At 39.1% G+C, this 12,887-nt stretch overlaps 1 protein-coding gene across 1 annotated transcript in view; it reads left to right on the top strand.

The window, feature by feature from the left end:
* The window catches only part of IFTAP (intraflagellar transport associated protein), a 66,406-nt gene that overhangs the window by 26,029 nt on the left and 27,490 nt on the right, over positions 1 to 12,887 (top strand). Inside the window, exons 2-4 of the mRNA XM_042781313.1 lie at positions 2,193 to 2,354; positions 4,109 to 4,185; positions 6,180 to 6,246. Coding sequence (XP_042637247.1) covers positions 2,193 to 2,354; positions 4,109 to 4,185; positions 6,180 to 6,246 — 306 coding nt within the window. The remainder of the gene's footprint in view (positions 1 to 2,192; positions 2,355 to 4,108; positions 4,186 to 6,179; positions 6,247 to 12,887) is intronic.

The following is a 12,887-nucleotide window of genomic DNA, read 5'->3' as shown; positions in this document are numbered from 1 at the left end:
CCAACCTTCCTTCCGAGGAGTGGCTGGTGGGTTTGAACCGCCAGCCGTCTGGTTAGCAGGCAGGTGTCTTAGCCACTATGCTACCAGAGCTCCCCAGATGATGTATAGCAATGGGCAAATTGGTTGCAAAGGACCTCTTTCAAGTGCTGAAGAGCAAAAATGTCTTGCTGAGGACTAAGTTGTTCCTGACACAAGCCATGGTATTTTCAGTCTCCTCATATGCAAGTGAGAGCTGGACAGTGAATTAGGAAGACAGAAGAAGAGTTGATGCTTTTGAGTTGTGGTGCTGGTGAAGAATGCTGAAAGTACCAGAGACTGCTAAAAGATCTAACAAATCTGTCATGGAGGAAGTACAGAATGCTCCTTGGAAGCAAGAATGGCCAGACTTCATCTCACCTACTTTGGTCATGTTGTCTGAAGAGACCATTCCCTGGAGAAGGGATGTCATGCTTGGTAAGGTGGAGGGTTGATGAAAAAGGGGAAGGCCCTCAATGAGATGGATTGACACAGTGGCTGTGGTGATGGGCTCAAGTATAGCAAGGATTGTGGAGCTGGCATGGAACCAAGCGGTGTTTCATTCTGCCTTGCATAGAGTTGCTATCAGTCAGAGATGACTCGATGGCACCGAACAACAACACAACTGCTAACTTAAAGATTAAGGGGCTCTAGTGGTGCAGTGGTTAAGGTATTTGGCTGCTAACCGAAAGGTTGGTGGTTCAAACCACCAGTTGCTCTGAGGAAGAAAGATGAGGCAATCTGCTTCTATAAGATTTAGAGCCTTGGAAACCCAATGGGGGTGACTATGAGTTGGAATCTACTCGATGGCAGTGAGTTTTGAGTTTGAACCTAAAAGTTGGTGGTTCAAACCCACCTGTCAGTACTGCTGAAGAAAAGCCCTGGTGTTATGCTTCCATTAAGATTATAGCCAAGAAAACCCTATGCAACAGTTCTGCTCTGTAATACACAGGATCACTGTGTGTTGGAATTGACTTGACAGCAACTAATATTATGGGTTAGGAGCTCTGGTAGCATAGTGCCTAAGGCACTTGACTGCTAACCAGAAGGCTGGCGGTTCAAATCCACCAGCCACTCCTTGGAAGGAAGGTTGGGCAATCCTACTTCTGTAGTGATACTGCCTCAGAAACCCAAGGAGGGGTCGCTATGAGTCGGGGCCGACTCGACGGCAAATAACAACAACAACAACAACAACATTATGGGTTAAACTATTAGCCTAGTTTAATTGACTACTAGATCTCTACCTATAGTGATGAAGTCTGTGATGTCAGTCGCTAGAGCATTTCCACCAAGATTTCCACTGACATCTGAGATGCAACTTGGTTAAAAGTAATTCGTCTTTCATCACCAAACCTCCTACATTTTGTTTTTCCCTATATTTATGCTAATGACATCATGAGATAATTTTCTCAGTGTTTTAATTTAGTATTTAATTTTAGACTCCTTCCAAAGATTCTAAGGAGATAATCATAAATGTGCACAGATTTAGTATGAGTGTGTTCATTATTTATAGTTTTAAACAAGCAAGAATAAAGGATTAGTTAAATAAACTATGTCCAATCATACAATGGAATTCTCTATAACCATTAAAATGGTGTAAAAGAATATCCGATAACATGGAAAGTTATATTTTATTATCTTATAATAAAACAGTCTTACTAAGTGTCAAGTTGAGATACAGTACAGTATGTACGGTATGGTTCTGTTTTGATTTTTAGAAGATCATGGATGAATGAAGAATAGCTACTGAAAAAAATTATGTTTTTTTCTGGCTTATAGGATTATAATGGACTTTCAAATAAGAGAGAAAAAAACCCCTCAAATTAAGGAAAAAAACTTGGTTAAATAGTAATTTGTTCTTGAAAATGTCAAAGAGTCTTGCAAATAGTGTGCATTAAAATAATATAACTTGTATTACATGTTTTAATAATGACTGAAAACAGTGCTTAGTACATACAAGGCATTCAATAAATATTTGCTGAATGTTGAATGAAATAGTTTTTTCTTTCTATGCTTTCTTAAAAATAACTTTATAAAATTAAGAGGATCTGATGCCTCAAGTATATAGTTTTTAAAATTCTTTGAAATGTATTCATTTTTTGGAAGAAAAATTTAATAAAATAAATGAGTGTAGGTGTGATAAATGATTTCTAACATTATAAACCTTACCATTTCAGAGAGTAATGAGGCCAAAAAGGGAGCATCTGGGACTGATTGTTCAGAAAACATGTTTACTTCAGTAAAATTTACTCATAAAATGGAATCAGATGACCTTCATCTTAGAAAGGAAGCCATCTTTCTTTGTACTTCATCACAGTGTTCAGAAGAAGAACAGGTAATAAGATAGTAGTAGTACATTTGGAGAAACAATATGTGAAAAAAGAAACATTTGTCTTAAATTGAAAAAAAAAAAGACAATAAGAACATAAGAAGCATTGGCTAGTTACTGACTCACTGACTCAGACTCCTAATTCTAGGAGGAGTGTCATTGAGACACTATTGAAAATCATCACTGTACTTCATGATTTCCATAGCCAGTGTTTATGACCATAGCTTGATTAATCCCCAGTCTCCATTAAAAACCTCTTAAGAACCTGCTATCTAAAATTATTCTTGTATTGTTTTCCATCTTTTAACTTATCTCACTGCCATTGAGTCAGATCCAACTCATAGCGACCCCTCCTTGGGTTTCCAAGGAGGTATCACTATGGAAGTAGATTGCCTGATCTGCCTTCCGAGGAGTGGCTGGTGGGTTTGAACCACTAGCCTTCTGGGTAGCAGTAAAATGTGGTAGGCACTATGCCACCAGAGACTGCTAACCAGAAGGCTGGTGGCTCAAACCCACTAGCCACTCCTTGGAAGGCAGGTGGGGCAATGTACTTCTGTCGTGTTACTGCCTTGGAAACCTAAGGAGGAGGGGTCGCTATGAGTCGGATTCCACTATATGGCAGTAAGGTTTTTTTTTTTTTTTTTTTAAACTAATCTTCTGTTTGGGATAAAAGAGTTCCTTTTTTTTTTTTTTTTTTAATAATTCTTTGTGTAAAATGGAACTTTCTTTTACCTGTCTTAGATTTATTTCTAGAAGCTCTGGTAGCATAGTGGTTAAAACATTCAGCTGCTAACCAAAAGGTTAGTGGTTTAAACCCACCAGATGCTCTATGGGAGAAAGATGAGACAGTCTGCTTCCATAAATATTTACAGCCTTAGAAAGCCTGTGGGACAGTTCTGCTATGTCCTAGAGGGTTGCTGTAAGTTGGAATTGACTTAGTGGCAGTGGCTTTTTTTTTTTAGGTTCATCTCTCTCAGATTTCATGTAGAATCTGTTATCTGGGTTTTTCAGGATTTGGTCAATGACTGTTGGGTGCTCTTTTCCTTATCTGAAAGACTCTTTAGCTACGGTCTTTAATTATCAAAGAATCCTAGTGCAAGCACCTGTATTTTCTTAGCGATTTGAGTTTCTGCTTTCTAGCTCATCAAATTTTCCCTGTGATGTTGTGGACAGATTTATGATATTGTGATTTTGTACAACAACATATATCTCTGTTGGAAATCTGTTTTTATATAGCAGAAGTTTATGGTTCTTTATTTCCAGAACTTTCTCCCCCTGAGGTAATTTTGAACCATGAATTCTTAATTTTTTTTTTTTCCTACCCTGGAGGATTCATTCTCTACTGGCAGTCACTAGCCACTGGGATTACATTACATATCAAACCTTTGAACAGCATGTGAGAAGCAAGAAAGTGTTGAATGGCGTTTTCTAGTAACTTGAAAATTTGTCCTTCAGGGCTTCACTGAGATGGGATGCTTGGGAGGTGGGGAACGAGGTGGGGGAATGTTCCTGTTTCACAGATGGGAAAACTGAGGTTAAGTAATCTACTCTCGCTTACCCCGTGCATGAGTCTAGAGGACAGAAGTGGAAGTCAAGTCTCTTGAAACCTATTCCCTGACCACTGCCATGGCTACATGAATCTGGTCCATCATGCACAGCTAATTAACAAAAAACATAAGGGGATTTTATCAACTGAAGGGCTATAAGGTCAGCTTCTTTATTTTTGGTTGTTTCATTTTGCCATCAATATGTCTTCACTGTATTTTCAGATTGTGATGGATGAAAGCCAAAGAGTTGGCAGTTCTTTTCAAGGTGATCTGAGTCGGGCAGGAAAGGTGAAGGTAAGGCATGATTCAATTTTCTTCTATGGCAGAAAAACAGGATTTGTTTGCTGTCTCTCAGACAAAGTTGGAGAATTAAGAATTTTATTGTCTTTTTTTTTTTTTTTTTTAAATTCATGTTTGAGCCCCTTAAACTATCCTTGCTTGGCTGAGTTGTGGATGTTTTTTCCTCAGAGCTTAACAAATGAGAAGAGTGCTTTGGTAGAAGAACACGACTCTGGTTCCCCTTAGCATATACTGTTAAGAGAAATGACAATACAACAGATCCTCAAATTTTAATACTAAAACCATCACATGGAAGATAAATGTCTTACTGTCACTTGGATGACAAGAAATTATGACCGTTATGTGTCTGGAAACAGTGGAAGCTGCCACATTAAGTCATATGTAATGGCCATGGTCTGGCTTGTCACATTGAGGGATGAAAGACCCTTCCTGTCTTTTGAATTCCAATTATGAACTCTTAACTTTGTCATTTTAAGATATTCTGTCATGCACATGTTTTAGGCCATGGACATGAAAGGCATATGACATTATGCCTTTACTCTTCTGGGTCTCATTCGTACGGGTGGTGAAGTCATTTTCTTATTTACACTCTTTGATATTCACCTGAGATGAATTAGTTCATGTCTGAAATGTTACTGTTTTGTTAATCTAAAATGTCTCATTGTCAGTTTCCTGTGGAAAGCAGTATTCCACAAGGAATAGTGTTCATTGATATGCTGCTAGTGTGTCTGTGAAGGTCATTTGCTTTTCTTTTTACCTTTGAAGTAATTTTCAGTTGTATTTGCTCGAAAGAGAGAACACTTGATTTTTTGCCCCCTCAACCTCTCTCATGCTTTATCTGGAGCAGGATGATTTTGTTTTGAATGAACTTCTCTCTCCTGCTTTCTTTGGTTTCGTCTCTAGCTTTTCAGAGTGCTGTAAGAAGGCATGCTGTTAGGATAATAGTCAGACTCACAATTATTATATGCTTGAGAACATAAGTAAAAAACAAAAACAAAGACAGAAACACCATTTTGTGCTATTGTGGTGGTAGTGTATATTCTAGGATAGAATCTGGAACAAAGTCCCTTTTCAAAAAATCTCCAAACTCTTTTTTTCCCTTTGAGTACAGAGATCTTACAACAGTGCCTACAAAATCCAGGCCAATTTCCAAATTTATTGCTTCTTTCACATGTCTCTGGGAGAGCACAGTGAACACAAAGACCTTTTGCTGGGACTCAAAGATCCTGGAAAAGTAGATCTAGCTGCTCAGTTGAGTGTTGTGGAATTAGATCCATTGACTCTTGTCTTAGGCTGGTTCCTCTAGAGAAGCAAAACCAGTGAAGCTTATATGTATATATATCGGTGGTGGGGGGGAGTGGAGAAGAGCAGAGGGAGAGAGAGAGAGAGAGAGAGAGAGAGAGAGAGAGAGAGAAGAAATTTATCTCAGAGAAATGGCTCTCATAGATGTGGAGGCTGGCAAGTCCCAAGTCTGTGGGTCAGATGTCAAGCTGGAGACTTATTCTGATTCACGCAGCTGCAAGGGCTGATGAACTCAAGATCAGCAGGCAGTATAGCAGGCTGCTGACTTCAGTGGATGACGGATCTTAGATCAGCAGATGAAATGGCAGATTGTTGGCTCTCAGGCTGCAAAGGCAACAATCCCAGGATCAGCAGGCAATACGGCAGGCCACTGTTTCAGCTCCAAAAACTGGATGAAAAGCTAGACGCAGGATCCGGATCCAACAGAAAGCCCCAGTATTTTCTCAAGTCATCCATATATATATTTTGGAAGCAGGCCACACTCCTGAAAAGCTCCCTTTCAACTAATTGGCTGCTAATAGCATATCTTACCAGATTTCATCATGGGAATGACTGTATAACATTTGCTTAAACCACTTAGAATCATGGTCTAGCTAAGTTGACACACAACCTTAACTATCACAACTCTAAATTGCATTTTTCCATTATATCTAGTATGCATAAAAATGATATTACTCTTTTTGTAGGTAGACAATTTCCTAGATTTAGAAGATTTGGACATGGATGAAGATATTAAGCCCCAAATGAGCAAGGGTATGTTTTTTATTTTTCTCTCTATACTGATTGACCTCTTTGTAGAAACTACACACTGTTAGATAGTTTTTCTGTTTTAGAAATTGCTCCCTCCACCTATTCTGGAGTTGTACAAATGGTTAATGTGCTTGGTTGGTAACCAAAAATCTGGAGGTTAAAAGTGCATTCAGAGGCATCTTGGAAGAAAAGCCTCCACTTTAATTCTGGAAAAACAGCCACTGAAAACTCTTTGGAGGACAGGCCTGCTCTGACACACATGGGGTCCCCATGAGTCAGAATCGACTCGGTGGCAGCTGACACTTAGACTTCTTTCTCCTCTGAGATGGGAAAAACTGGAGTCGTGAGACTTCTTTTTCAATGAAGAAAATTTCAGCTCTTCATATTATAAAGCCTTTGGTCTTACTTGAAATACAGGTGCCTTCTCTCCAACTCGGGAGCTCTGGTGCCTAAGGCATTTGGCTGCTAACCAGAGGCTGGTGGTTCAAGTCTATCAGCCACTCCTCAGAAGAAAGATTCCATAGCGATATAGCCTCAGAAACCCAAGAAGGGGTCGCTATGAGGATGGCAGTGAGTTTTTTTTTTCTCTCCAACTTAGCACTTGATTGATTGTTGGCTGTCTCAGGTAGCACCATTGTTAGTCTAACCCTTGTTTCCTAGAAGCACATGTTGTGAACTGAGATTATTTTTGAGGGACTTAATAAAATATCAGTGATCATTAAAAAAGTCACAAAAATATTGGGATTATAAAACTAAAACAATAAAATCCAAATTTTTGCTTTTAGAAAAATTTATTAAATATGTAAAACAAAACACTTAATACTAACGTTATGTTATCTGTGTTCCTTTGGAGCACGGTCCTCATGGTCTGGACTCGGGGAGGCCTCTTCACACTGCCCCATTGAAGTCCATAAAGCCTATTTCCCTTCCTGGCTCACATTTCTGCTGAAGCGTAGGTATCCTTCCTCACTCTAAAGACTTTTGAAATGTGTTGAACATTAGGGTTATTTGTTTTGAAAACTCTCATTGCTGATTTGATATGCAAGAATATCTCAATGTCAATGTTAAATAGTAGGGAAGCGATGGTTTTCCTAGGGTTGTGGTATGTGTTGTTCACAGTCTTTAGATAGTCATAATCTTGGCCATTATTGTAGGACATGTGTCTTATTTATAATGGGACAGGCGCTAAAGTGACGGTGCTGTTGATTGGGGGTGGGGACTATCTGTAAATTGGTTGTAGAGCCCCTGCTCTGACTTCCTGACTGGTTGAATTTGAGACCCTTTTACAACTGGAAGCAATTAATATATTTAATCTACTCAGAAAAATCCACCCTACTCCATGAAAGAGGTTGTTTCCCAAGTACACACTATTAGCCAGTATACATTGCAGATTTTTAGTTACTTATTTGACTCAGATGAGATCAGAGATTTAAAGAAATCACATCCTCCAGGGAGAAGTTCTCTAACTTTAATATCCTAGGTAGCTCTGGCTTTCCATGTAAGAGCCATTTAGGGGCTTGGATGGGATTAGAAGGAAGAGCTAAAGACTTATCAGGAAGCTGCATTTGCCAGACAAGCACATTGCTTTCTGGTGTCACTGTTGGGAAGGGGTGCTTGTTACAAATGCGTGTTCCTGAGTCCTGAACTCTAGAGAGAGTCTAATCGAGATAGTCTTTGGTGGTAGGTAGGGATCGGCCTTTTTAACCAGTATCCCTGACGATTCTTATACCAGTGTTCTATGGATGACACTTGGAGACAAATGGTTCTAGTTGGCATGTAGTTCATTTGCACTGTAAAATTAATCCTATAGGAGGCCACAACAGTGCATGTGTTGGACATTTTGTGATGGTTTAAATCTCTTGCCTCCTGCCTGTAATGAGAAAGTCTTATTCTGATACAAAGTGACATAGGCAAAGAATTGCCTGAATAAGTGCTTTTACCAAAACCTTGTCTGATTCTTGTTATATCACATCTTTCAAATTAGCCTTTTTACCTTTTCCATTATTTTCACAGTGTTTTCTTTAAACATTTTAAAGTTTATATGTGTGTGCGTGTGTGTGTGCATTTATTACTAGCTCTATTTATGTATTTAAAAAAAATGAGTAAAAAGGTCTCTCTAGTAAGATTTTTCTAGAAATCAGGTAACAGGCCGTCTAGCATTTGTGTATAAAAGGTTGCTGAGGCTGAACCAAGTCTCAGTGGAGCTTCTCACATATAAACTAATGTGAAAAACCCAGGCTGAAAGGCAGCCCAGCCGTCAGTGATCTATTCCAATTACTGAGAAGACCACCAGGGCTTCACAGTTTTCATAATGCACAATCTGGGTCACTTGAAAAGAAAATAATGAAATAGTCTGTGCCAAGGTGAATTTTAGTTTGGGCTTAATTTGTATTATACTTCAGGAATGTGAGCAGAAGGCAAATATTTATATCAGATGGGAAATGTGACATTTTAAATAGGCAAGTTGCTTGTATAATTTTGGCAGCTGGGAGGTTTACTGATTAGATTATGTTGTTATTGTTTAAGCAACAGATTTGCCTTAGGCAGCAAGAAGTGGGTTGTATATTGTTTTTTTGCCATCAACTTTATTTGTTCACCTTATTCACTTTCATTAAATATTCTCCAAGATTCAGGAGCATGATTCTTGGTCAATATTTGGTTTATCTTTTTGGGAGCCCAGGTGGGGAGTGAAGATTGTTTTTCAGAGGAGCCAACTTTGTGCGGTGGTATTGAGCAGATGTCTGAGAGTAACAGTGCCTGAAAGTTTGATGCCTGTAATTACTTGACATCAAGTTAGCCACAATTTTTCTCCTTGGAATTTGTGGTGGGGTAGTTAGCCTGAACTTCATGGTACTAAGCATTTGTAGTGACTGTCATGGCCAGACTAGCTGACTCAAACTGTTATCCAACAAAATTATTATTTGGGATGGGTATTACTCACAATAAGGACCTCTGGTAACACAGTGGATAAGGCATTTGGGTGCTAATCAGAAGGTCGGCCTTTTAAACCCATCAGCTGCTCCACAGAAGGAAGATGAAGCAATCTTCCTCTATAAAGATTTACAGCCTTGGAAAAACAATGGGGGTTGCTATAAGTTGGAATTGACTCGATGGCAGTGTTTTTTTTTTATTATTATTACTTAAAATGCTGAGGCCAATAGAGTAGGGAGAATCTTTCGATCGTTTTTATTTCTTCCCTCCTCAGTTGTCCCAGCCTGTTCTCTGGCTGAGTGTAGTTGTACTAATTTGCACATGTCATTTAGCTGGTGAATATACTTAGTTGATTGTGTTGCTTGAGAATGGGTGCTTACTCCTGCTCAGAGATTGGCTGCTTTATTTGGATTTCATTTTCAAGTTCTCCAGTACTTTCAAATGGTCCATTAATGTCTAAAGTGCAGACAGATAGGGGGATGAATCACTTCTTTTCCCCCTAACACTTTTCGCTTCTGCAACTTTATCCCTTTCACGACACAATTGTTTTCTGCTTTGAATTTTTGTTGATACCATGTATTTTCATTAATGGAAGTCATGTTGAATCAAGGAACATTTGTGAAATTTTATTTTGGAATATAGATTTTGATACATATTATATGGGACACAAACGTCCCTCTGGACTCTGAGGGGGTAGGATTATGTGGGACAAACTTGTTACTCTGGACTGTGGAGATAAGATTATGTGGGGCACATATGTGTCTCTGTACTCTGTACCACCTTCTAGATTCTTGACAGGTGCATACAATTTAGGGTGCCTGAAATGTGTATCTGTGCAAACATGGAATCATTGTGAGAAAGGCAACTTCCAGATAATGCACAGAAACTTGGAAATATACTTACAGGGTTCATCTCCCAGTTAAAAAAAAAAAAGCCAAATTAGACAAAGGTTTTGCAAAATCATACCTCCAGAATGTATCACTTCACACAATACTCTGTAAAAATAGTAATTTGCTGCACGTGCCCATTTCTTCCATTTCAAACAGTTGTACAGGTCCCTTCCTGATGGCTGTGTTCAGTGTCAGTGGGAAAGCAGCTGCCCAAAAACCCCAGAGGAGGAGAATGTAGGTGGGTGCTGTATCTCCTGCAGGTCATGAAAAGGTTAAGCAACTTTAGGTAACTTTATGCATGCACTGACAGAGTGATGCTTCATGATAGATTATGAAATGTTCTTTTTCATAACGAATGTGATGCCATTCCTCTTCAATTTTCCATTTCTGCCATAGTAGACCATCTGATTGTCTTATTCAAAATGGCCAGTACCAGTCCATTTTAGCTAACTAATACCTAGAATATTGATCTTCAAGCATTCCCTTTCATTTTTGACACCTTCCAATTTTCCTTATTAATGTTTGCAGCTGTTTCTTCTCATTTTGATTCATGCCACATAAGCAAATGAAGATCCTGAAAACTTTATTCCATCTAAGTCATTAGGGTCAACTTTACTTTGAGGTAGCAGCTCTTTCTCAGTCATACTTTGAGTGCCTTCCAATCTGAGGGGCTCATCTTCTGCACTATATCAGGCAGTGTTCTGCTGCTATTCATAAGGTTTTCACTGGCCAATTTTTTCAGAAGCAGTGCACCAGGTCCTTCTTCCTAGTCTGTCTTAGTATGGAAGCTCTGCTGAAACCTGTCCACCAGGGATGACCCTGCTGGTATTTGACATACCGGTCACATAGCTTCCAGAATCATAGTAACATGCAAGCAATCACAGTACAATGTTCCTATGTCTATAAGGAAGACCTCTGTCCTGAGTGAAGTACAGCTAGAATGCCCCTTATAAAAGAGAATGTCCAGACATTGTCTCATCTATTTGGTCATGTTGTCAGAAGGGACCATTCCCTGGAGAACGATCTCATGCTTGGTAAAGTAGAGGGTCAGTGAAAAGGGGAAAACCCTCAATGAGATGGATTGACACAGTGGCTGCAATGTTGGGCTCAAGCATAGCAAAGACGCATACTATGGCACCTAGTATAGGCAGTGTTTCATTCTGTTGTACGTATGTCGCTATGAGTCATAGCCAACTCGATAGCACCTGACAACAACAAGGAAGACCAGTTAACACAACTGTTGTCAAATTTCCACACCAACCACTAATGCCAAAATGAAGAAACTGAAGATTGTTTTTCTAAATTCTACAATCTGAAATTGATCAGACATGCAATCAAGATGCATTGGTAATTACTGGTGATTTGAATGCATAAGTTGGACCAAAGAATAAGGATCAGTAGTTGGAAATTAGGGCCTTGTTAATAGAAATGACACGATATAATTTTGAAAGACCAATGACTTATTTGTTGCAAATATCTTTGTACCTTTTTTCAACAACATGAGTGACTATACATGTGGGCCTTACTGGATAGAATACACAGGAATCCAATCTACTACATCTGTGGAAAGAAATGGCGGAGAAGCTCTATATCATCAGTTAGAACAGGACCAGGAGCCACTGAGGAACAGACTGTCAATTGCTCATATACAAGTTTAAGGTGAAGCTGAAGAAACTTAAGTCCATGAGAGCCAAAGGGCAACCTTGAATATCCTACCAGAATTTAGAGAACATCAAAGAGTAGATTTGACACATTAAACACAAATGATCAAAGATTAGATGAACTTTGTGGAATGACATCAAGGACATCAAACATGAAGAAAACAAAATGTCTTTAAAAAAACAGAAATGAAAAAAAGGCCAATATCAATGTAAGAGGAGACTCTGAAACTGCCCTTGGACGTGAAGCAGTGAAAGGAAGAAATGATGATGTAAAAGAGCTCAACAGAAGATTTCAAAAGGAGGCTTGAGAAGACAAAGTAAACTATTACAATGAAATATGCAAAGACCTCGAGTTAAAAGCCAAAAGGGAAGAACTCACTTGGCATTGCTCAAGCTGAAAGAAATGATGAAAAATTTTAATCTTCCAGTTGCAATATTAAAGGTTTCTATGGTGGAAAAATGAATACGGAAGACTAAAGAAGAACTGATGCATTTGAATTATGGTATTGGTGAAGAATATTGAATGTACTGTGGACTGCCAGAAGAATGAAGAAATCAATCTTGAATGAAGTACAGCTGGAATAATCCTTAGAAGCAAGGCTGGTGAGACTTTGTTTCACCCACTTTGGACATGTTATCAGGAGGGATCAGTCCCTGGAGAAGGACATCATGCTTGGTAAAGTAGAGGGTCAGAATAAAAGATGAAGAACTTCAATGAGATGGATTGATATAGTGACTGCAACAATGGGCTTAACCATGGGAATGGTTGTGAGGATGGTGCAGGACCGGACAGTGTTTTGTTCTGTTGTACATAAGGTCACTATTAGTTGGAACTGACTCAATGGCACCTAACAACAACAATGGGCAAAATATTGAACTACCCAAGAAGCATCAAAAGAAGATGGAATGAATACACACAGTCACTGTACCAAAAAGAATAGGTCAGTGTTCAACCATTCCAGGAGGCAGCATATCAAGAAACGATGGGGAGGCGGGGCAAGATGGCGGACTAGGCAGAAGGATTGCACAGACCCTCTTCAACAAAGAAAAGGGAAACCAATAAATACAGACACAGAAGATAATCTTGGACCCCTGAGCCTTGAAGGAAAGGATGCAGATTTTGACTAAACCCCAACTAGCAGAAGAATTTGCGTGAAAATAC

Source organism: Orycteropus afer, unplaced genomic scaffold (assembly GCF_000298275.1).
Source record: "Orycteropus afer afer isolate SDZICR_OR568_19922 unplaced genomic scaffold, OryAfe1.0 scaffold00103, whole genome shotgun sequence".
Classification (NCBI taxonomy): domain Eukaryota; kingdom Metazoa; phylum Chordata; class Mammalia; order Tubulidentata; family Orycteropodidae; genus Orycteropus; species Orycteropus afer.
This window is presented reverse-complemented; position numbering and strand designations above follow the sequence as displayed.